Source organism: Heliangelus exortis, chromosome 2, assembly GCF_036169615.1.
Source record: "Heliangelus exortis chromosome 2, bHelExo1.hap1, whole genome shotgun sequence".
NCBI lineage: Eukaryota > Metazoa > Chordata > Aves > Apodiformes > Trochilidae > Heliangelus > Heliangelus exortis.
The window spans coordinates 90,832,851-90,859,077 of NC_092423.1; the positions used below are offsets into that span (position 1 = coordinate 90,832,851).

General features: G+C 42.3%; 1 protein-coding gene across 2 annotated transcripts in view; it reads right to left on the minus strand.

Annotated features, from left to right (window-relative positions):
• Positions 1-9,619: 9,619 nt before the first annotated feature.
• Positions 9,620-26,227, minus strand: part of GLIPR2 (GLI pathogenesis related 2) — a 29,555-nt gene continuing 12,947 nt past the window's right edge. For both annotated transcript variants that reach the window (XM_071736988.1, XM_071736989.1), the window contains exons 2-5: positions 23,827-23,935; positions 20,400-20,503; positions 12,248-12,325; positions 9,620-11,201 (exon numbers count right to left, since the gene is read on the minus strand). In XM_071736988.1, coding sequence (XP_071593089.1) covers positions 11,041-11,201; positions 12,248-12,325; positions 20,400-20,503; positions 23,827-23,935 — 452 coding nt within the window. In that variant the 3' untranslated portion in view covers positions 9,620-11,040. The remainder of the gene's footprint in view (positions 11,202-12,247; positions 12,326-20,399; positions 20,504-23,826; positions 23,936-26,227) is intronic.

The following is a 26,227-nucleotide window of genomic DNA, read 5'->3' on the forward strand; positions in this document are numbered from 1 at the left end:
CATTTGTATACATACCTGCCTCATGAGGATGGAGAAAGCTCTGCTTTATAAGGTTTAGGTAACTAATAAATTAAAAGACAAGAATATAAATGGGGCAAATCATCAAGATAGCATTTTTAGGCAAATAGCCTTTCATTGCCTGCAGAATATAACCGAGCACATTTGCAACCATTCTTAATTTTAATTAGGTCACATTGCTCTCAGACCTGGTGTCAGCTTCTGTTTCTGTAACTCAGCTCCTACCGCACGTTTAGAGAGGTCTGCCCCTCAGCCCAAAATCTCCAGCCATGTTTTACAAATGCTTTTGAAAATCACACTTCCCAGAATCAGAGACATTCAGTGATCTCAGCACATGCACCAGGGGAGCTGAACTGCCCCTTTTCAATGCCTGGGGCCTGCCTGCTTTGTGCTTGCTTTTTCACTCCCCTCTAGAGAGAGAAGGGCCACCAGGCACCAGAAAGTGACATCCTCTTCCTTGCTCACCAGAGGACTATTTTAAGTGGGGGTTTAATGAAGCCAAGGCTCTACCAATCACTTAAAACTTGTGAGTCATGTTCCGAAAGAAAGCAAGGGAGTTATGTTAAGTGTGTTCGGAGACATCTTTTTTTGTTTGCTTTTGTGTCACATGTTGAAGTCTCCTTCCCCCACAGCTGCGTGGGCTAGAAACTGGCATTGTCTCTGACATAAATGAAGACCAAGATGATCGCTATATTCAGGATTTTCTTACAGTCCTGCCTGCAGAATTGCATAGCTGAATAATAAATGTGACAAAAACTGGCAATGCCAGAGTTTGGTCTAACCTGGGACAGAGCATGAAGACATTCCCTGCAGGGCCTGGAGTGAAAGCAAGTACACAGCAAACATGAAAATTGTTCACAAAGGAAAGAAAAAAAAATCTGTCATTGATAATTTAGCAATAAGTTTATTGTCATATTGTCAATAAAAAAAAAAAAAAAAAAAAGTAGATATTAATGATGCAGTAAAGCATGGCAGGTAATCAGTTTTTCTTACAAGCTCTTCCTCTGCTTCAGCATCTGAAGCTCCTACTAACCATACTAGAGGACTGCACTATTTCCTCACACTCCTGAAATGCAGCCAGCAGAAGAATGTATGCATAAAACCAGCTCCTTTCCATGTAGACAAGTCTCTCGTCATTGCTCCAACCACTCAAGCTAATAGCAAGCAGCAGGCATGCTCATGCAAACTGGACACTCACCTGTGCACAGCCTACATTATCTAAGTGGCTTCTCACCACAGTTACAGGGCCTGGCATTCCTCTGTGTTTTGGCAACTTTAAGGCTTCAAGGCCATCTCCATATAGAACTGCCAGGGGATGCTAGGTTGGGAGACAACAGTCTTATGCATTCCTATCAACACACCTAGGATACTGCACTGATGCTGCTTACAGTGCATGCTCATTCCCTTTGACATTTTTAATTTGCAATCTAATCAAGTCCTAGAAACCAGAAATGTTCCCTGCAACAGTTTTGGAGGCAAACTTTTTCTTTGATTTCTCACCAACTTTCCTGTTTCCTTTCAACTGTAATGTAAAGAAACTCTGTTAAAACACACAGTAATATTTACCAGTCAGATAAACTTTGTGGACAGTAGAAAATGTTACAGACCAAGAATACCCTGGATGTAACTCTGCTGACATCACTGAAGTAACATTAGAAATACTTTGGTCCTGCCTCTTATTAGTGAAAAACAAGGTGATGCCCTTGATCTACTCACTGCTTGAGGTATAAAAACAGAGTGGGGTAGTGTAAAGGCTGGGAGAACACACAGATATTTCCTTTTTTTCCCAAGGGAGCCCTTTTATAAGTCTTTAAAAATAAACATTCAGCACCCAAAACACACCTTTAAATGTCTCAACATCTAAATGTTAGGAAGAGCAAGTTAAAAGGAAGAGCTCAGTTCATGTTCAGCAGTCTGGGAAAGCATTTAATGTAACATATTTCCAGTGTATTAGATGCCCACTTTTCTCATACCAGGCTGTTCTGCATAGGTCTGAGAACTTTTGTTTTCTAGCCTTTTCAATTAGTAAAAGAAGTGTTAGGGTACATCTTTTATTTGATGTGCAGACTAGAACAAAAATGTAACAGGGCAAAACTATTTCCATAATCATAGGTTAATTGTTAGTAAATGTTGCTCAAGCAGTCTTAGGTATGTTGATTAATGGCCTCAGTGAGCAGCTGAAAAATAGTTATGCTGTTTGAAAGATCATTAGCAATTTTAACTCTTCAGCTATTGTGATGGATGCAGAGAAACAATTACTAACATTTATAATACATTTCACTGAGTACAGTGGCATACTGCAATGCAAGTTACAGCGAGGCAGAAACAAAAACTGAGTTTTTCTATATTTAGTTTTATAGACGTTCACAAGACAGGGAGATGCAATAAAAATTTTTGGTTTGTTTTGGGTTTTTTGCCTTCTTTTTGTAAAGCTTTGGGATATATCCTTGATAAACCCATGGGAGACATTATACATAAAGACAATCTGATCATTAATCCTATTATTTGAAAGAGGAGAAGGACAGAGATGCTGCATGAAAGGTAGCATAGCAATGAACAGATCCTGTTTTAGGAATCACAGCAGTATTAAGCAGTGCCTTGCAACAGCACAAAGCTTGCAGCCCAGGGGCTGAAGGATGGTGAGCTTTCAAGCTGCCTCTGTTCTTTCAAACCTCTGAGTACCCCAGCCTCCCTCAAAGCATCCAGGTGACCACAGTGCCTGATGGAGTTCACAACACTGCCTCTTCAATCCAGGACAGACTGCAAACCCTGATGGTACACAGTGCCTATTGCAGCTTTGGGGAGGGCATCTCTCAGTAGTCAGAAGAGGGGATTTCAAAGCTCTTATAGACCACCCCCAGGCCATTTACACCTCATGAAACCAGGGCAAGGATTTACCTCACCATCAGCCACCTGATAGCTATCCAGCTCTATGAAGAGTCACAAACTGCCTTTTTCTAGTTCTCAGAAGAGAAGGAAAGCTTTACTATCATCCTGACTCTTCCCAGTGCAGCTTCTACAGAAGTGTGACCCCACAAAACACCTGAAGCAGTGCACCTGAAGTGGGAGCATCAGCATCAGCATCAGCAGTTGAGCTCCCTAAGAGCAGCTCCCAGAGGCACACCTATACGCTCTGCAGTGAACACTGCTTCATTCGGGCAAACTCCAGAAAGTGGGATCATGTTCCCTGAAACAATGTACCTTTCAGCTGTACATGTGTTATGCAGGGTGTATTGGTAGGCCTGCCAGAATTAACTCTACATTTCTGGATGCTCTGTCTGGCCATAAGTTAAAGTCCTCAACTCCATTCTGGTGCAGCTTGGCAGTCTCCTCATTCTGCTCCGCTCCACGAGCCAGACATCCACAGAATGATCCTTTGCAGATTGGCTGATGTTCTTTTCAGTCCTCCCATATTCTTCGGGCTATGATCCACCTTCAACCCTATAAATCTATCAATAATTTTAGTGTACCAAATCATCTCTTTGCTGAGAATAGCATAAAGGTGGAAGACAGTTACGAGCAGTCGCTGCCTGCTAAACTATCTCTTGGTAGCCCCTGGTTTAGGATAAAAGCACCATACCAAACACTTATGAAGCAATTGTAGCACTCCAGAGCCTTCACTTCCTGTCCTCTTTTCTGTGCTAACCCAGATGAACTTACCACACCTACCTTCAGAGACTCCATGACCCACATTAGAATTCAAATCCCAGGAGGGGAAAATAAAACAATCCTGAACTACAAGAGAAAAAGGATACCAAGAACCTAAAGGCTGATCTGTCTGGTAATGAGACAAGTTCAGTTGTAGTAGGCTCCTGGAAAGCTCATCAAGAACAATCCCTCACATGGTTTCAAAAAATATGCAACAGGAAATTACAGCCTGAAGGCACTGTGTTCACTAGCAATTCCCAAACAAGAAAAGGAGAGAGGGGACAAACCAAAATAATTGAATAAGACTCTTTGAGCTTTACATGCATGCTCTGCACTTGTTAGGGAAGTGGGCAAGCAGCCAAAAGGGACATGATGTATCACTAATTATCAAATACAGGAGAAAAATAACCTGCTTGTTGGAGAAACAATTAATCTAATGCTTTCTTTATACTTTCTATTGTAGATGCTGTAACTCTGGCAGCGTTCAGTAAAAGCACTGTCTGGAGTGAGGCAGTTGGTAATGTACCTGTGACAGAAGGACAGGGGGAAATCTACTCCCATACTTCTTAAACTGGTATAGCTTTTATGTTGTTACTTCTAAGAGGAGACAGCCTGTGCACAAAGAATGCAAAGCACCGAAAGCTGTTTGTTTCTTGGAAGAAACATGTGGGATGGGCAGCTGTATGCAGAGATTTTCCCCAGTCATGCAGTGCAATACCCCATTAATAGCCAACTCACTACTGCAGGAGATTTCTTCTGTACTTTGCAAAAAGTCTAAGAAAATGTGGAGAAATTAATAAAAGTAGAGGCAGAAGAAGAGAAGCCATCTATGTCCCCTGTAACCAAGCAGGACATTGCCTCCTCTCAAACAGGAGCAAGTGTTACAGATCCTGAGTGCACACAGCCAAGACACTGAAACAGAATTCCAGCCATGATTCCCTCTGCTGTGGCCACAGATGTCCTCCTCGGTCTTAATCCAACCCCTCCACACACACCAGACAGTGCACCTAGGAGCTACACCTTCTCTCTGTGCCCAGTCAGCGCTACGAAAAACCCCAGAGAACACTATAAGCCAGGACACTTCAATATAAATACAAGCTTTTCACATCATGAATTTTCTTGTTACTTCGTTTCTGGAGTCTGTGTTTAACAATAACTCTGAACGCAGGGATTGATCTGGAGCAGCCGAAGAGGAGAGGCTGCTCCTCTTTTGGGGAACAGCCCCAAAGCTGTAGTGTTTGGAGCAGAGAGACTCTAGGCCCTCTGAAAAAGGACAGAATATAAATTCACTCACTGTTCCCATCACTTTCCCCATCTCTATATTTGTACGGGCTCAGCTAAATCCCTTCCAGATTACATTTTCAGTCAAATCCAAGCAGCAAAAAAGCCTGTACACCCGCTTGTCTTCCGTCCACTTGACACAGTGATTATTTTTTAACCCATTCAGTGGTTATTACGTGGGATTACGCTCATTAAAAATTACTTTTAGAGCCGAAGCTAAAGCGGCAGACATTCCAGGGCACGGCAGAGCCAGGGCCTCTCCGTTTCCCGGGAGGCGGCTGCCGGGGAGCGGAGCGGAGCAGGCGGGAAGGGCGGGGAGAGGCTGCCCCCTGCCGCCTGCCTGCCCGCCCGCTGCCGCCGCTGAGTCCCGGCGGGAAAAGCCAGCGCCGGAAGCCGGCAACCTGCTCAAGGCCTGTGGTCAAGCCGAAGAAGTTGGGGGGCTGGGGAGTTGGGGGGTTGGAAATTGTGAGCGGCCCATCCTTCCGAAAGGTTTTGGCCGGCAATCGACAAAAAAAACCCAAAAAACCAAGTAAAAAACCCCACAACAAACAAACAAAAACAAAGAAAATCCAAACAAAACCCAAAAACAACCCCACAAAAAACACACACCAAAAAAAAAAAAAAAAAAAAATCACCCCCCAAAAAACAAAACAAAACCCAAACCAAAACAACAACAAAAAAAACCCCTCCTCAAAATAACCCCCAAAACCCAACAAACTGAAGTCTCTGATAAAACATCCATTGTGAAGCAGAAGTGGTGGAAAGCCCCTGAAGGGAATGTGTGAGAACCCCCCCTGCCTGGCCAGCAGCACAATTACCACCAACCCCTTACTTTCTGCATGTTTCCACAATCCAAGATGATGGATTAGCAATGCACAGTTCCTATTTCTTTCCCAGCACCACATTTTACAGCTGTGGCTGCCTTAAAGCAGAGAGGGGATATTTAATGCCTCAGCATCTGTTGTTGTAAGCCTGTGATGTCACAGAATCATCTGAAAGAATCATATCACCCACATGTTTGGGTTGGAAGGGACCTTAAAGCTTACCCAGTTCCAACCCCCCTGCATGGGCAGGGACACCTCCCACCAGACCAGCTTGCTCAAGCCCCCATCCAACACTTCCTTGAGCACTTCCAGGAGGGGGACTTCACAGCTTCTCTGGACAACTTGTTCCAGTGTCTAAGCACCCTCACACTAAAGAATTTCTTCCTAATATCCTACCCCTGGGCTTACAGGCTTTACTGTGCCTTGCAGCAGAGCCATCAGGTGTGGGACAGGAGCCTGGGTTCCCAAGTGCTCCAGCTTTCCCTGCATCTGCCCTGCTAACCTGACACCAGAGGGTGAGGAGGAAAAGGAAGACTGTGGATCTACAGAGAGGGCTGAGGACAAAGGGTCCTTCATGGTTGTATCCAAAAAATGGACAAACAATTAGCCTTCTCTCCTGACACATCAGGGAGCACCCCAGGGCTTTTGGGTAGGGGGGAACTTGTGCTGAAAGTTCACAGCCTTTCGGGATATGAGTCCTTTTCTGGATTTTGATGCCCTATCAGGGCCCAAGCAGGCTGTCCCCAGCCATTGCAAAATAGTAGGCTCTGCATCGTGCCTATTCTTTCATGTACTCTTGCACTATACAGACTCCTTCACAGCTTTTCCTGGGTAAAAACTATTAAATAACATTCTAGTCTGAATGCTGTCTATGCAACATGTCTGGTTTTTGCTGTATTATCTCTTCACAATTCACCTGGTATAACCAAAAGCCAAGTGCATTTCAGTGCATCGATGAAGAGTCTTGCAATTGTATGTCCTGCTGAGCATCTTCCTGGACAGGAGAGCCAGAGGAATTTATTTTTGAGCAAAAGGAGAGAACTTAAGCTTCTTATGAGAGGATGTGGAGCACCCAGACAGCCCTGCTCAAGGAAGTAAACCATGTCAGAAGAGGATTATACATACAGAAGAGGATTATATATCTACCTTGTCAGGTAGATGTATAATGTACAAGCTGCTAGCTTGTACAAGGTTAAACTCAGCTAGAATATCCTGCTCTCTGTGAAGGAGCAGAGGAATTGTGAAGTGTATGGGGAGGAGTGTGGCAGAGAGGTGGTTGTTCAGTCCCCAGACTGCTCTATGGGGTATGTGTGTACTCAGAGATGGTGTTCCTCCCAAGGAGCGTAGCAGGGGCACCCATCACCAGAGCATCCTTCTAGAGAGGGGGGGAAGAGGCTAGACCTGAGCACTGCTGTAGACCCTCAGTCCCTCCTTGGCTTGCAGCATTTAATACGTTTCGCAAAAGGCTTCCTTAGCTGCTTACAAAAGCAGAGGGTTTTCTGGCTTGTGACTTGCTTCAGGATGACCATACAAGAAATCCGAGGCCTAGAGCAATCCGTATTCTGTGCTTCTGCCACAAGAAGTGGAGCCTTCACCCTACAGTCTGGTGTGTAGCACTCTTGGAGCAGTTATTAACCCATGATGTTCCTAGAGAGGCAAAGAGAGAGATGAAAGGCACAAAAACTCAGTCACCACATTTTCTTCTTCTTCAGTTTGCAGGAGGAGATAAAAGGATTCAATAGCTCACTGTGGAGCTGGACGTGCAGACAGGTTTCTTGGTCTTTAGGTTGTGTGAAGGAGATGGAAATAATGATGTAATTTTCAAATTCCAGTTTTCTACCATGTAATTACTGGAGCAGCCTAACCTCTAACTTTTTCCTGCATTCTCCCTAGAAATGCAGTTTTCTGAGATTTCCAGCACCAGGTTCAACAAGAAAGGGAGGTCTTGACTCACTGGCTTTCTTTGTGCCACCTGAAGCCCCTTTTCCACTCTTCTTGGGGTCAAGCAGTCTCCAGTCGCCACATTACACATAGCCCATCCCTCACAAAAAAATCTCTAGGGTAGAGGAGCGGTGGCACAGGCAAAAACTGCTATCATATGGCCAGGGGCATTGGGAATTTATAATCAACAGACCAGGAAGGTCTGTGACTTCATTCACATTACCACATTCTGGGCTTTCTCATACAGACCAAACCAACTATCATACCCTGGGGCAAATGAAATGCCAGTAAGCACTTTGCCTTCTTAAAAGTTGTTTTTAATTAAGATTAAGATGTTCAGTACCTCAGCTGAAGTCATGCCTGGCTTTTTTGCAGATATTGCAAGAAGTTAAGGAAACAGATGCTAAAAAGACAGCTCAAAATTAGCATTAAAACCTGTCATACATAAAAATGTCTTTACATACTGGATGAGACAGTGGGGAAAAAAAAAGCTATCAAACTCAGAGGTACCCACAAAAACATTCTTAGGGCGTCTGTGGCACTGCAAAAGTTTGCAGGTCAGCAGCCCACCAGTCTCACATGACTTCTCTGCAGTCCACTCAATCAAGTCTACAAGTTCTCAAAGTAACCTTTCTCTTTTTGGAGGAGGAATTGCCTGGGTTTAGTCCTTTTGGAAAATGAATACGCATTAATCCAAGCTTCCTTTTTTTAGCAGCTTTTTAAGACCAGTCCCAATTCTTCCCTCTTTTGTTATTATTTAAATCAGAAGAAGTGAAATGAATCCTCAGACCAGCTAGAATTCCTCCTTCTCCTCCTGCTGCAGCAAAAAGGCCTCAGAAACCACCTATAGAACTCTAGAGATAGACATTTTTCTGTGATATCAGCTGTCAGATCAGCCTTTTCTTTATTCCCAGGGCAAGCACGGCTTCTATGTGTACTACCCTTGCAAAGAAAGCTCTTAAACACTGTGTTCTGCTGTAACTTGACATGAGGTAACTTTTCTTTCCAGCTTCTTAAAGGTCTTCAGAACTCTCCAAGATGTGGTTGGGAGTCAAGCAATCCTCCTACACTGGGTTTTTTTAATACCAGTGGCTGGTAACTCAGGTTTCAGTGTACACTTCCCAAAAATCATATGCCTTCTGAGTGAGTCACATCAGCAATGTTACCCTGCCTTTTGAATTTGGACTCCCACATACACCACAGCTTAGTATGCAGCCAGAGTTCATTTGCAGAAGGCATCAACAGCGTGATTGTGGGTCATGAAGAACTAAATTGATAGGGTTTTTTAAATTGTCACAGTCATACTTATCTCATGGATCCTTTCCGGAGTTTGTAAAGTGTGCGTTGGGCCTACTTAAGCGGCTTTGTGATTCTTCCATTTCAGAGTATTTTAATACCATTAATTTAGTTAGGATCAGCTATTACCTTTATGTCACTTGCAGCAACCCTTTTTTTTAAGAAGAAAGTCATATTTATTGTCATAAATACACATAAAACATTATCCTGTGCAGAGGTGCAACATTCACCAGTAGTGTTGAAGAGAGGAAGGCCCCAAGACTGCAGTTACTGAAACACACACATCTAGGTAGGAGTGGAGTGGGTATTCTGTACTCAGAATATGTCAACCAAGTGAGGGGGCAGCAAAAATGAAATGAGATACAAAGCAGGAGTTCAACAGAGAGAGAAAGTACACCTCTTCAGCTTCAGATTCAACTGTTAGCTCCATCTTTGTGTAAAGGGTATGATTTATCAAACCTTAGAAGGTCTCTTTTTCTTTCCTGGACTAGAATACTCACTTTTTCGTTTGTTTCATGTTGCAAAAGTAGTAATGTCATACGTCAATGTCCTGGTAATAAAATTTGTAGATTACTCAGCAAGGACTCGGGTAACAGCAAAAGCTTAAGTAGTTCATATTAAAAAATATTTAATTTTCAGCAGTTCATTGTATGTGTTAAATTCTTGGTTACAGCAAAAAGATTGTAACATACAGCATCACAGTGATGTATAATCAAGCCGTAACAGTGCAGTTTATTTCAACTGTGTAAACAAAAGTAGTTCTGTAATGGCACTCTCACGAATCAAATCCTGGCACACAGAATCTCAAAGTCAAAAGAAATATTTTCAAAGAAAAGAATACCTCAAACTGAAGCACAGTACATGAACCTGACCAAAATGGACCATTTAGCATTTCAGAGGAGAAAAAAAAGGTGTCGGAATTTTTTCTTGGTTGCTTTTAAGGAAATTAAGTCTTAATTTTTTCAAGGCATCCGTCCAGTGCACAAAATATTTTTATTATTATTGAATGATGTCAACAAAGAGTACACATCTCTGAATTATGACCATGTGAATACCTCCTACAGTGACATTATTATAGGAGACAAGAGATGATTTGGGAATGTCATTGTCTCTATAGCATGACACCCGCAGAAGATATTCCCCAAGAAATATAAACAAGTTCTTAAGAAATAAAATCCAACAAGTCCATCAAAGAAACTTCCTTTGTGAGCAAGTATCTAGGAGGAAAGTCAGAGTCTTTCTTTGCTGTAACAGAAGTAAACGATTTGATTATAGGACAAAGTACATACTGTAAACTGTAAAATGAGGATTCCATTTTAAATACACTCATCTCAAAGAGATTTGAAATATTAGCACCTAAAATGTAATGCTAGGATTTAAAAAATTTTAGTAGTTTTCAGGCCATGCATAAGATATAGCTCGCTTGACAGATAGAGTTTTGACAGCAACATTTTAGTGTTCCATGAGATCCTCTTAAAAAAAAACCCGTATAGGTCTGAGTGCCACTACATTTTACACATGTACCTTTCATACAGGAAGCTTTGCATATGTTCCATCTGCAGAGAGCAAGCCCCACAGCAGCAGGAGGTATAGATAGAGCAAAGAAGTTACAGTTATTAAAAAATACTGGAAAACTGGGAGTACGTGATATAATTACAAGCTGGTATCTTCAGTTTACAGAAAGCTATAAATTTGCCTCTTTAAAAATAGACATCCAACATGTGCTTACTCACATGCTGACACAGAATTCATGCAGACTATTAGAAAAAAATAACCCTCATAAATTTTACCCTTCGGAAATGCTGCGTATACTTCCTCCTCACATAAACCGAAGCCCCTCAGAAACAGGGACCTAATCTGCAGCTCACCCGAAGCAACATGTAATTGCTTCCTCTGTAATGAGAGGTGAACAGCAGTACCAAGCAGGAAATTTCATTGAATCGTAATTCATTTCAAACACTGTTAAATCCAAATCCATGTTCGTTTGTCATTAAGCAGTAAGACTACAGTTTAAAAAAAAAAACAAACCAAACTATTTTCTTGGAGGAAGGACATTCTCTTCATAATAGCCTGGATTTACTACATTTCCAGCTGGATCATATCTAGCCACCACAAATGTTGAGCCATCACTAGCAGATGCTTTTCCAACTCCCATCCTTTTTGTGTTCTTCCAAACCATTGCTGTGAAGTGACCTGAAAAGGGATAAGCATATGCATTCATTTTAGATCCTAAACCTAAAACATTCCCTTTAACATATGATGGGGGTGAGGGGGAGAGAAAGAACAACACAAAACTGTTTCTTTCTCTAACAGGAAAACAAGCAAAGGACATGAAAAGAAAACTAGACCTAGCAATTTGTCTCGAAAAAACCTGATCTGATTCCACACTACTACTTCCATTTCCATGTCCTACATCCAAATAAGAATACCTAGCATGAAAATCATGAAAGAAGAAGTTTGATGAGTATCTGATATAAAAGTTGACAAATCATAATTTTCACTCCCTACAGCATAAATAGCAGTTCTTACAGTGATTATTACTCATTTGCTTTGACCATCTCATATTCCCCCATGTGCCTGCATGTGCAACTCTTCAAAATAACACCAACTCTGTGGCTTCTTTTGCCTGGTAACAGTCACCCCCTGCTATGTTACTGCTTTATCAGTTGTATCTTCTGTACAAAGACAGACCCCATGGCAGGAAACCACAATGTTTTTCACCTGAAACAAGCTTGGGTATACCACTTGCTCGATCATTACTCAAGCAATAATGATCTTATGTTCATTCAGCACTGGATTCTCAATATACAGTCAAAGGCCTGGGATGGATCTCCAAATGATGTGTGAAGTTATCTCTGTGACTGGAGTGATACAACTTGGTAGAAGACACAAGTCAATGTAAACAACAGCATAGGACATTTAGTAAGACACCTATATGATTCCAATTTAATATTTCTACAAATTAATTTTCTGTAAAAGGAAGTTGCCTTCTAAAAACTTCAGAGTCAGAGGAAAAAATACAATATTAAATTAAGCCACAAATTTTACTTACTTTCTCATTTGTCAGTTTTCTTCTACCCTTTTGTAAGTTTCTAACACAAAATTTTGGGGAAATTCTATACTTTTTTGTAAGAAATAAAGGTAGTGGTTTTTTTAAAAATTACAAAACCAAGTTGGTTAGCCAATTTCTTAAAGAAAAAGCTCTGTTGTTGAAGAAACACTGCCCAATATGAACTTACCTGTCCCAGAAGAAAACCCTGGGTTTTGAAAGCTGTAGTTTTTTATTTCACTGTACCATCTGTCAGCCACATCCTTTCCTGAAAGGCAAAAGAAATCTGCTGTGGAATCAGGGCGTAAGCACAGAAGTGTAGCCTGCCCAGCAAGATCTTACATTAACAGTTGGCAAGAACCTCTAGAAACATTGAGAAATAGTCCTTTTACTGAAAAGAGTTTTTGAAATGTAGGTAACATGACAACACGTATAACTTTCCAAGTATTGTTTTGCAATAGCTGTTGCTAATCAGTTACTAAATAGCCGAGTGCTTTTGGTGAAGCATTCTCACACCATCATCTATGACTTGGGTTCTGCTCGACACAAACACAGTCCCTCAATTCCTTCACTGTTTCAATGCCTGGGCAGGGAAGCCACAAAGCAGCTGTAGAACCAGGTAGGGTTCATCCCATTCAGGGAAGATCTCTGCAGTAAGGTGCTCATCTGGGAGGGCAGAGCTGATGAAGAGTGCTGTACCATCCCCAGCACATCAGGAAATGGAATCACCCAGCAGTTCTCACCTTTGGTTAAAACTTTACAATGCTGAAGTCAGAAAAAACTTTAGAAAAGAGAGGTCTGTGTGGCACAGCATTTGGATTGAATTGGGGCAGGAATCCTTTTAGTCTGCAAATAATCATCTGGCAATTTAACACATTGAGTTTTAATTTAATTTAATTAATTTAATTTAACACATGGGGGGGGGGTTCTGCCCACAAACTTCTGTAACTTTCAGCCTGTAAGGTAGTGAAGAAACACCTCCCTCAACTTGGATGAGTGCTCCCCTGTCATTAGGCTTCTACATAGAGCTTTCAGCAGCTCCTCCCTATTGGAACTTGTTTGAAAAGACTGAAGTGAGCCTTGCCAGATTTTCTGAGGAAAGGGCACAGGGACCTTTTCTACAGGGAAGTGTTCCAGCTGTGGTTGTGGCAGTATGAAGGTATCCCCTTACAGCTCCAAACAAAGAAAAATGACACTTCTGACATTCTCTAGTTTTCTGTGTTCTCATCAACATTTAATACTTGGAATTTCTGAGTGCATTTACTTTTAGTGGTTCTTACTTAGCACTTGGGCCATTGTGAATGTTCTCTTTGAGCCATTCTAACTCAGGGTGCTACAGTGAGACACCTCATACAGACATGCCAAGGATTTCACTGACCACAGCTGTGTAAGGGCTATGACTACAGCCAGTGATGTAGCACTACATGCCTATAGGTCTCTAAGGCTGATGTTTGCCAGAGTAATAATCTTTCCCTGTTTTCTGTTAAGAGTTAAGCAAACTGATAGAAAGGAGGACATTCTGATAATCTGCACCGGAGAGAGTGGAACAGGCAGCACATTGGGCAGGAGCTCAGACCAGAACTTGCAGATGCTATGTACTCAAAAGTCAAATGTTACTTCTTTTCCATTACTGGCTGTTCGGAAATTCTTGTGTCAAACATTGTGGAGGGAAAAGGGGGCAGTTTTTTCCCTGAGCTACATCAATAATGAAATTTCTGCTTAGCATTCCAGGAAGTATAATGCAAGGCCAGTTGATTTCATAGCAAGCTGCCAATGCTGCTAAGCCTACCATGTCATGAAGTCATGAAGAACGTTGGTCCCTGGTGGACTTTTGGCTGCAGAACAGCAGTGACTCATGTTTTGCTATTTTGCAGCAAGAAGTCTTAAGCTCGCACTGTTCAAGAAGTTAACCGAGCTGTTAATTCACTGAAACTTCAGTTGCTTTATGAGTGCTGTTTCCTAAGAGGATGGGGTTGCTAGCCTGGCAAGCTGGCTGTCAGAATTCATCTATGCCACACTGCTTCTTAGGAGTGGTGATCTCTTAGTAAAGTCAATTTACATTTGCTACATAAAAAGGTAGCAAAACCTCTCTTGCTTTCTTTTTTCCCTGCTCTCCCTGCACAAAACAACAAACCCCGTTGACCTGTTTTACGGCTGAAGTTTCTATTGCAAAAAAATCCCAAACATGTTCATTTGTTGCTCACACTAAAGAGAAAATGAACACTGAAAAGCTTGCAAAGAGCTCTCTTTATGCAATTCAAGGGGAAAAGAAAAAAGCACGTAGTAAAAAAAAAACAACACAACCCAAACAAAAATATTATCCTGTCCCACCAAAGGATTTAGTTGTGATTTTGGCAGGCTGCGTGGAACAGAAGTACAGACTGTGACTACAGATACGTCAGATCTTATGAAGCAGATGTGTTTTGTGTGTACAAGTGCTTAAGTGACTATTCCATCAGTAATACTTTTACAGACGTAGGACTGCATTGCCCCTGCTACCAGCACTTTATTCCCTTCATTCATTAATATTCCAGTGGGGTGTAGCATAAAGAGCAGTTCAAGAGAAAGTCATTCCCACTCTGCTTCCTGTAGGTCTCAGCAGTATACCCAGGCTCCACGTGACAGCTTGAAAAGTTTGTTGGGAAATGAGGCAACATACATGGGAGTTTTGACAAACACAGGATCGCTTTATAATTATTTTTCTGTAATTTAAAGAATCCCATCCATATGAGGGCTTTGTAACACTTTAATTCAAGGGAGATGGCAACAGCATCAGGCAAGACTACCTCAGTCCTGTACGTGCGAGACAACAGACATAGTTGGGTAGTCTGGAAGCAGATTGCTATTTTCCATTTGTTCATGTGCGGGTTCAGGTTATCTTTATGTGGCTCTGTCGTCATCCTCCTTGAATTAAGAGTCAGGGCATAATAGGCACTGAGAAATTAAAGACTGACTTGTTCCCAGCCAAAAAGACCACAGGACTAGGCTCCTTTTGTGTGACCATCTTGAAATCATGTTAAAGAAGTGTCCTGAATGTATTGTATCTGTCATTTGCTGCAAGGATGAGGGGGTTCCTCCATGGAAGTTATGAGTATGCAAGAAGACCGGTACCTAGTAATTAAACATGCTCTCTTTCCTCTAAAATACTTTTCCTCTAATTCTTTGCCCCTTGGGAAGCAATAAGCAACACAGTGGTGGGACTCAAGCCAAACCACTGTTGAAAGTCACAGATGATGCAGAGGGGACTAAGGGAAGATTCTGGTTTGAGCCTGGTGACCTCTGGGCTTCCAGAGGCCTGGAGAAAAGGACCCAAGAGAGACCAGCAGAGGGGTTGGCAGAGCACTGAGCCTACCTGCTTGAGCAGCAACTTTCATACTCAGACTTGATGGTTCAGATTACTGACCACAGTATTTCTGCTTCATATTATTACAGAATAGGTGACAGTTCTATTTAGTGCTTTCCCCTTTAATGTTTAAATGTTTCAATGAAAACAGTTCCCACTCCCCCAAAATACCCCCAAAAACAGGGGTTGGTTCTTGTTCAAAATGCATTTCAATCAGGAGGAAAGAAATCCCATTCCTACCCCTCATTTCCAATTATAGCAGAAATGATTGAAGTTTACTTGCACAAAAAGCATGCAGATCTGTCCAACAGCCAGCACCACAGTTTCTCCTCTGTTGTTCCCCTTACAGAACCAATTGCCTTTTTTTTTTTTTTTTTTTTTTTTTTAAGTTTCCTTCCTGTTTGCATTACTGCATTCATAGTTTCAACACTTTGTCTATGGAAAATAGCTTGACTCCACCCTTCCAGTGATAGTTGATAGCCTACTTGCTTCATTTTGGAACAAGATGAATCTTACTCGTGTTTCATCAGTACTATGACTCTGGACATACCTACATCACTCAAAAACTTGGTAAAACAACCCTTGAATTAATATCCAAGTGTAGTTCTGGACCAAACTAGGTCCAGAATCAGCACAGTGATTTTTTATTTTTTTTTAATCCAAGCTATGAGTTAGTAACCTGGCCACATAGTGTTGGCCACACTCAAGTTGTCTCATATGGTCAGTTCTCTGACCACATGAGGAAAGTCCATTCACCACCATTTACACCACAGTCCTGGTGTAAAGTTCTTCTGTTGATACCTCTCTCTGAAGGAAAGAGAGAAAAAGTGGCCACTGCATGTAAGCAGGCGTGAGGACTCTTCCCTGGCCATGCCCTGCATCTGATCTGTTGTCCTCTTCTCTCATTATATTTCATTTCTAACTATTCTCCTGGGTGAGGAGCTTTATTCTGTGTGGATGGGGGCTGCCTTAGTGCCAATCACTGCTATCACACCAAGGGCTGCAGGGACCTGGGTGCCAGGAACTGGAGCAGTAGTGCAGCTGCAAGTGTGTGAGTACAAGGAAAGGGCAAGCTGGACTGGCTGGTGAGTGTGTGGAGTGGTCTGGGAGGAGCTGGTACAGAAGTGTTTGGTCACCAAAGGGACAAGGGGGGTCCTGGCTGAACACCAGGGAGCTGTGAGTGTGTCTGTGTGTGTGAGATGTGCTGTACCAGCAACTGGAGTGGAAATGGAGCCTCAGGGGTTTGTATGTCCACGTGCCAGCAGCTGGGGAGACTGGGATACAGGGGCAGGGACTGGGCAGACTGAGTGTCTGAGCTCAGCTGCTGCAGGGATCCACACTGGAATTTTCCTTCCATTACTGACGTATTAGATATCTATTATTTCATGCTATAAAATATAATAATGAATTTCTCAGGGGGCAGCCTTACTGTTTCCCTTCATGTTGAAGAATCCTTAAATCTTCAAGTAATTCCACTGAGCAAGTTGCTAAAAACATTCTAATAAAATCCCGCAGAAGATATTTCTGTGCAAGGATAGGCAGCACCATAACAATCCACTTAAACTCAGTACCCCAAGCCTCCAAATTTTCCTCAAACATTTTTCTAGCATTTGTTATTGCAACTTTCATTCCACCAGTCTGAGGGGAAAATAGGTAGAGGTAGATTTAAATTTGCCTCTGAAATAGAATATCTACCTGGACTGAAGTCACACTGATAGTTATAGGAAGTAATCCTCTGTTGGAGAGTTTTTGGAAGAAAATGGACATGTGAGCAATCCTGGCTATTTAGCATTGGCCAGAGTGACCTAAGGGCCTTGAGACCCAGCTGCAAGGTTATTAAAAGATCAGCTACAGGCAAAAGATAAGGGAGTTGGCAGCAGAAAAGAAGAATAACAGGGTGGGAAAGCATCTCATAGACAGCGCATAAACAGCTGTATTTAACCAGTTAGATAGTGCCCTGTGGCTTCTGAAGAATGTGTTGTACCAATCAGCAATATGCTTATATTATGCTGTCAGCCTGACTGTGTATAAAAGGGTTACCACTACTCCCAATAAACAGCAATACTTTGATTATATTCATCTGCCTGTTGTCCACTGCGCTCTTCCCGACAATTGTCTACTTTTAGCATTCCTCATGCAGGTCCTCATTTTATTTTCCTTTCTTTTATTTAACAGCAGTGTATGAGCTTCACACCAGACAGCAAGAGGTGCAGCAGGGCAGGCTCTCAGTTAGAGCGTGCTTCTCCAGGGCTGGGACAAAAAGTCTCTGTGTCACTCTGCCCACTAAACCCAATCTATAGGCAGGCCCTGGTTCCTCCCAAAACAGATCTGGGTGATAACACAGTGAATTCCTCTTACAGTCTCTCTAGAGTTCATGAGCTGCAGTGTTTTCCTATGGCACACTCTTCAAGACCACACCAGCCATCCCAAGCAGAATTCAGAATTCCAGTGCTTGCCTGCAGCCTCCCGACACACGGGAAATGAGAGGAGGCATCCTGAGGAGGCTGTCATACTCCAGCTGCCAAGGCAGGCTGGGGACTTGCATTTGCAGCAGATGACAGCTTACTTACCCAAACACAGACAGAGAGAAGGCTGCCACGGAACAGTTCCTGCAGGACTGGAGCGAGGAAACAGCTGACAACTATTTCTTGTATTACAGGGATAAACATATTTCCAGCAGCAGCTTTAGACTATGTACCTCTAAAATCCTGGACTCAAGATATTTTCTACCAGGAGAGGGGTCACATTAGAAGGTTCTTATAACTTAAATCTTCTCAAAAACAAAAAAACCCCACACCTTCTAGCATTATAACACAACTCACTAAAGACAAAATAAACAACAGCATCATCTCTCTCTCTTTTTTTTTTTTTTTTTCTTTTTTTTTTCCCCCCAAGAGAATACAGTGTATGCTGGAGGTTTATTGAGTTTTGCTTTACCTGGGAAAGAAACTGTCACAGTGGGCAGCAAATGGAAGGGAATAGACCCTTCCCTTTGTGTTCCACCCCTCTCAGAGTCTGAAAGAGCCTCCTTCTTTAGTTCCTCATGCTCAAATGATGACAGAAACCAGAAGATACTGCCTGCTTTTGTTAAGCCCCTGAATGGATGCCTTAATACAAATATCAGCCTCATTGAGCAGAGTACAAATTAACTATCCAAAGGGAACTATATGAGAACAAGAGAAGGAATGAACCAGCTCCACAGAGATGACGATTAAGCCCAGATGAGAGAATAACTTCCTTTGAAAAACTAGCTTTCTCATTCTGGTACTCTGAATGATCCTGCTACATAGGAAATGTAGAAGTGCTCTAGAGAACAAGAGGATGTAGCTTATTTTTTTTTCAGTAAGGCATTCAATCCTCTGGATAAAATAAAACAGCAACAGAATTGCTCAAATCTGGCAAGTTATGTAGGGAAGCAGTGCATTGAAGAAACAAATGGGATCCAGAAAAAGACAGGCATTCATGTTTTGTTTCCAGCTCTCTAAATGTGAATTCTGTGACTTTAACCTCAAGGGGGGAAGGAGCACAGGCCATTCACACAGACAAGAAAGAAGCAGTAAGCTCAGTCAGTGAGTCATAGCCACTATGCAAACTTTGCCATAAATCTGTGTTTTCCCATGCTGCTCTGAACCCTTGCCTCAGACTCATGCAATGGACAGAATGCCAAATATGAATAGATCAAATTGTATTTTTCCACCCTGGATTTCTTTTTTCAACATGAAAAATACCCCCTAGGGACTAAAGTTGGCACTCACAGAGGAACCAAGCAGTGTCTGTCCCTGGGGCTAAAATTCACTTACTAAAATTTCCAGACCCTTCAAACAGCCTGAAGAAAAGAGCTTCTGCCTCCTTAAGACTGCTGGAAAATCCAGATGGGAATAAAGCAAGCAAGTGGTCACTTTTAATACATCTCACCTGCTGTCTCAGTAGGCTAAGGCTTGAGCCCTGCCCACTGGAGCAGGCAAGAGGGAGCAGCGGGCTGAACACCACTCCAACCAAAGGCGTATTGCAGGCTATCAGCCTGGCCAAAATTCAGCTCCTCAGGTACCGAAGGCTGCCACTTTCATTCTACACTTATGAGCAGGAAAATCTATGGAGTGTTTCTGTTGTCAAAAGTATAGGCATGGAGAAGGGCTCAAAGCCTGTGTGCCTACAGAGCAGATGTGTAACCTCAGCCTCTGTCACTGTGGTGTCTGCCCCTGCCTTGGCTTTGCCCCCTCACAGAGGACCTGCTGTGTAGCATGCACTGGCCAGTGCCCCACCTTCCTCACCATAGCTGGCCCGGGGTCAGCTCTCTCTTTGTCTGGGACAAACTGTAGTGAAATAAGGCAATGAGGCAACCAGGTGCCACTAATTACCAGGTAGTGGGCACGAGCTTGTGTTAAGCCCACCTGTGCCTGATTAGGACGGGCCCCCACTGTGCATGAGCAGGATTAGGGGGCCAATAAAAGGTGAGGCCTGAGACACAAGCTCAGCTCATTCCTGAGCAAGCCAGCAGACAGGTTAGCTGATTCTGGGGCAGTAGCACTGAGCCAGGCTAACCAATCCTGAGGGCAACAGACTCAGAGCACTATTTGTGAACATCTGCTGGAACACGTGTTTGGACCTCAGAGCACCGTGCCCTAAGAGAGGTTCATCTTGCAACAACAAACTAAGGATAAAAGTGAAGTTCAGGGCAGTGACAGCTTCCTTTTCTCCTCCTATGGACATTCACGTAGCACTCCAGGCAGCTCCACAGCTGGGACATAGGTAGCTGCCAAGTCCTGCTTCCAAAGGGATACTCTACCACAGTCCCTTGCCTCCTCTGTGTCTATATGTGCTCCTTGCTTGCAGTGACTGCAAGCCACTGTCCTGTCCCCATGGAGCCTGGGCTGGATTGTGATGGATGTATATTCAAAGGAGAAGAAATGCCAGTAACTCTTTCAAGCAGATGCTCTGAGCCCAAAGCACATGAAGCAAGACATTTATCCAGTGTCTGAGACAAGAGAAGAAAGCTTACCTGGTTGGTCATAGGATGCCCAAGCTAGGTTTTCTCCACATTTTCCACTGGCAGATTCAGAGCTGTGCTTGAGTACCCTTGTGGCAGCCAGTTCTTCTGCATACCTAGCAAAGGAATCCACACATTGAGTCAGAGACCACAGGGAGCAGAGAGGAGGAGCAGGAGGAAGAGGAGGAAATCCAAGCAAGGATTTTTGTTGGAAGACAATGGTTTAATCCAAATTACTCAGCTGAAAAGGCCTGAAGAAAAGGATGCTTTAGGTTTACACAGATCTAAGTATTAGGCAAAGGGAAGGTCTAGAAGCCATTTTCCCTGTGTCTAGAGGTCATTTTCATAAGCATCTGCTTTACTCCTGAGAAGGGCGTAGAAGAAATCAAAGGGCAGATTTCCCCCCACTATGATCTGCCCAGCACCTGGAAATCCACTGGACATACTTAGCTGTAGCTGCATCAGTTGCTAGAGGTGTCACCTCCTGACTTTTCTAGGCCCCTCACAGGAGTAATTTAAATGTTTTTTATTAGATGAATAAAAGACCAAACGGAAGATTCAACCAAAGCAAGTGTAAAAAAGCCCTATATTGACAAATTTTAAAAAAGCCAAAAGCAAAACGAGCAAAGTGCCAGGTAACAGGAGAAGGGGACCACACAGAGAGTCTGAGGCAACAACCAGATATACCAACACAGGGATAAGCACCACTGTTCTACAGAAGTAGATGTGTGAGAGCAGGGGATGCATTTTATTGTTTTGCAACAGGGTGAAGAAGTACATCACATGTAAAAAAATTATTCCCTTTATTCACCATTGGAGAGGCTTTGTATGGAGAAAGTGAAATTGGAAAGACTGTTATTTCTCATGGCACAGGAGATTGGATGAGACACAAAATCATCAGGTCATAGATTTAAAAGTCAAGTAAGACAAAGCACTTTTTCCACAGTGTGCAGTGAAAGTCATCACCACAGGATGATGCAGACACCAAGGAGCATGGAGGTTTGAAATGGAGCAAAACAAATTTACAGTTTGTGTGTGGCTTGTGCAGTCTTCAGGAGTTATAAAAAAAAAAAAATCAACAAAAAAACAGGATACAATATAACTTCCAGGAGAAATCTGTAATTCAAGGGAAAAGATAATGGGAGAAAGGTTCAACTCATTTGTTTTGTCCTGCCACTCCTTCCCTAATGATTAGTTTCTGGCATCTGCCAGGCAGGTAATTTGTCTCATTGAACATTTTGGCACAACCTAGAACTTTAAGTCATTAAGTTCTCATTTCCTTCTGTCCTACTCCTCTCAAAAAAAAAAAAAAAAAAAAAATCTATAGGATCTTTAGATGTTCCTTCATGCCCATTATTACTACAGTCCTGTAATTTTTCTCTTTGTAGATTCCCACGTCCCAAGCTAGAGACAAGACTGGAACAAAGTACACAGACAAAGTTGCCAAGGATTTGAGACAAAGGGTGATTAATACACTCTAGCTCAGGATTTGAAAGCATGAGATTTGCATCTGAGATCATCACCCTCTGCTTCATTACAGTCAGAGATAAACAGACACCTGCTGAGGCTGACTCATCTCATGCTCAAGCACGGATGCAAGAGTCAGTTCATCTAACCTGTCACAGTTACTGGAACTGAAAATAGTAGGAAACAGACCATTTTCAACACTGATAGAGAAGCTTGGAGAAGTACCCAGAGATACACCAGCTATATACCAACAAAGGTGTAAGATATAACTGAAGAAAAGCTTTCTTTGGAAAGTTCTTCTTTGAAATTAAGATTATGCAAAATATGTCTTGAAAAATAGGAGTTTCCTTTGATTTCATGCCTTTTATTGAGATCAAACCATTTCTAGTTCTTGCTACCAAACAGTTTCACCAGCCTCTTTTTGTCTTTTAAATCTTGCAAGTGAAATTACAGACCTCAACCAAAGTTTTCCTACTGTTACTCATTATAGTGGAGAAAGTCAGCTGAGACTGGAGGAGACTGTGAGGAATTCCAGAAGGACCTAAAAATACCCAGCAAGGGTATTAGAGATACTTAGAGATAAATGTGGAGCATATTTGACAGAATAATCTGAACTATTCACACAAGTCGACTTGTTCAAACCAGCTGTAGCACTTTGGAGACACAACAAGTGTTACTGACAAGTCAATGACATTTCTTCCTCGTTGTCAGGCATTGTGTAAACCAGAAACACAACAGCCCTTTAAAGAACAGTAGGAAAACCCCAGCAGATTACAGAACTATGTGGATGAGTCACAGGCATTCCATCTCTCAGCAATACTGTATCCAGTTATCATGCAGTCCCAAGGAAAAAGAAAAAGGAAAAAAATTAAGACAGATTTTTCTTGGTGGCAGAGGGCATGTCCACATACCACGTACACGGTGTGTTGTACAGCACAACACCTGGCAGAGATCTCTGGTCAAGGAGTGCAGGAGGCGGTACATCTGTGTGACAGCACAGAACCATGCTGGGACAGTAAACTGGGATCTGGAAAGGCTACAGACTCTCCAGCTTCCAGGCAGCTGGTGAGGAGAAGTTATGGTGGAAAACCTAACAGGCGATGAGAGCTCATGTCTACTGGGATCAAACTGGCCCCTATTTATTTATTTTCTTAACAGTTAAATCAGCACTTACTCCTTCAAGTATCTCCCTTGAACTATGAGGAACTATGAAAAAAAAAAAAAAATGAAGGTTTTCAAATCTACTTTGAAAAAGGTTGCTGTAAAGGCAAAGGAAATAATCTGGTTGTCGTTCCTACAGCAAAGAGGACAAGCAGTGCAGGACTCAAATTTCTGTAAAGAAGACTTAGATCAGCATGAAGATGAATTCACTGTACTTTGACTGATAAGAAGTTGTGCTTCTGCAGCTCTGGAGAAGAGGTAAGATGTGTTCCTCCTGACAGCAAGAGAACAATGTATACTGATTTTGCTTTTGGGGCAGGAAGACAGCCAATTTGATCTGAAAGTACTTCCTTCTGATTTCATTGATATTAGACCAGTCATCACTTCCTACCATGAAAAAAGTCCTTTTCTCACTACTTCAGCACCAGTGGGTGTTCTCCTGCAGATGACAACCCATCATAGGACAGAGGTCTGGATGCAGCATGTTTTAGGCAATTACCCTCTGCAGAGGAGACAAACCAGATGTATGTGGACACACGGAGCCCGTGTCTGGAAAAAGTTGCAAGAAAGATTTGTATGTTTGTGACCACACAAGTGTCCATGTGACCAGCTGGTGTTTTGTGATGGAGAAAGAAGGAACAAAAAAGTCTGGGTAGGGAGACAGAAAGAGTAGGGTCTCTCACTTTCCACCTACTAAGTCTTCACTGAGTATCAGCACATCAGAAGGCAATTTTTTTTCACAGTGTGCAGTCAAACCTAACAGATAAAAGTGTCACAAATCTCATTAGAGAAAAGAAAGGACTGAACTCACTGTTGGGCTCCTCTGTTTAGCTTCTTGCAGAGTTTTAATGGGGGGACTCCGTGTTTCTTCCTGTAGTCATTGTGTGCTTTCAAGACTTCTTCAGCAAATTGTTTGGAAGCTGAAATCACATCAAAAAAATTGGAAAGGTCTGTCAAATACAGACATCAGTGAAGACAGAAAAAACATAACCTGTAGCCAAGATGCTGGTGCAGGCTAGAGTGAAGAACAGAAGAATACCACCCTCATTACCTGGTAGTAGGGTGAAATCAGCCATTAATACCTTCTACTCAGGAACTCCGAGACACTCCCATTGGGATGATACACCCTCACTAAAGACTGAAGAAAAATGTGAACCTTATTCCCTTCCTCAACAGCAAGGTGACTTAAGGTTAGTTTGACTGACTTCTATGGTAAAATTTCAGCTCACAGCATCACCATTGCAAAGTCTCATGGTCAGTCTCAAATAGGTCCCTTGAGGAGATGAACAAAAAAAAAAAAAAAAAAATTGTCACTGTATGCAAGAATTTTTTGTACTAACCAGAGCCACCACCTAAAGAAAACAGATACTGAAATGTGTGGAACCCTGCAATGCTACGAAGCACACCCTGTTCTCTTTGTTCATTACATAGAGCAAATTAATAGAAATCTTAAAATCCAACAATAATTGGTTCAAGACAAGCACCAAGTGGTAAGGAAAGAAAGAATTGCTGGGGATGATTTTCTTTCCCCCTGTGCTAGAGCACAGTTGGTAAATAGCAGAATTCCAAAGTTACTGCAAAACTTGAGAAACAGCTCCTGGTTTTACTCTTGGGGCTTTCAGCAGCACAAGGCAGAGGACAGGGGACAAGTCACAGTGCAATTCATCTTAATGGTAATTTCATGTTGCCTCCTTTTATGACTTTGCTTATTTTTTTCCCCAAGATTCAGAGAAAAAAAAATAAACTTCCCTGGTACTGATCACTCTGTAGAATTTGCTTTTTAAAGAGACATTTGGAACCTGAAACAGGGTATTGGGGCAATTAGAGAAGTATGGAGACCATCTTTAAAGCAGTTTTTCTCTGTTTTTCTGAAGCTTCTGAACAGGCCAAGACATCTTTGAATATTTACTCCACTTTTACCATGGCACAGGTTTCTACATTTATTAATGATTCACCAGCTTTATTTCTGAATATTCCAATTAGCACAACTACCACCACCATTTTCTTTGTCAGAGACTTTTGAGGCTTGAGTAGACCTCATGTCTAGAAATTATTTCCTATTATTAAGCTTAGCTTTCTCAACTTACTCTCACTACTCAATCCTAACAATGATATTCAGTCATTCCCTCCCATGCTACTGCATGTGCACTATTCTGCTGTTTGCAGTGATGCATTTTCCTACAAGAAAGCTGTCAGTTTGCACATACTGCTCTTGTAACTTTTTCCTAAGGTGACTACCAAGCCCAACCTCATGTTTTAAGCTGTTTTCAAGAGTTCTCTCCAGTTGCCCCAACAGCTTTAGGATACTACAACAGACTAAGATAATCTCAATATCCAATACATTTAGAAAGCCACTACTGTTTCACATAATACCTTACACCTTTTGAGCATAGTCTGAAGTTGGGTTGACCTTTTCCAATTCAAAGTGTCATTGTGGACATATTTTAATATAGAATCATAGAATCATAGAATAGGCTGGGTTGGAAGGGACCTCAGAGATCATCGAGTCCAACCCTTGAACAACTACCGCCACAGTCACTAGACCATGGCACTGAGTGCCACATCCAGTCTCTTTTTAAATGTCTCCAGGGACGAAGAGTCCACCGCCTCCCCAGGCAGCCCATTCCAATGTCTGATCACCCTTTCCGTGAAAAAATTCTTTCTAATATCCAATCTGAACTTCCCCCGGCACAATTTAAGACCGTGCCCTCTTGTCTTACTGAGAGTTGCCTGGGAAAAGAGACCAACCCCCGCCTGGCTCCATCCTCCTTTCAGGTAGTTGTAGAGAGCAATATATTCTCCATCAACATGCTTTCAGGCTCATTTTTTTGGAATAAAATTGTTAGCATAACACATCAACAAGCACCCTGTTGAATAAGATGGAATCTTCCCACCACCTTCCTCTCTTAGGTTTTCCTTCAATTTTGTGTGTCACAAGCTGCATATTATCAAATAAAACCAGGCACCTCCACTCTGGTGTCTAAGCACCCACACACCCATTTGCTAACAAACTTGCCCCATCACCCTTACTATCATTGCCCATAACTCAGTGATTCTGTCAAGCCAGGGTCATAAATCTCTCTGCTGCATCATTTCTAAGGCATCTGTCAGAGGTTAGTGAGGAAAGCAAGCACGAGGCCAGGTCATTTAACTTCACTGATGCAGCAGTCCATGCTTCCAGCAGGGAAACTTTAAACCAGCCCACAAATCAA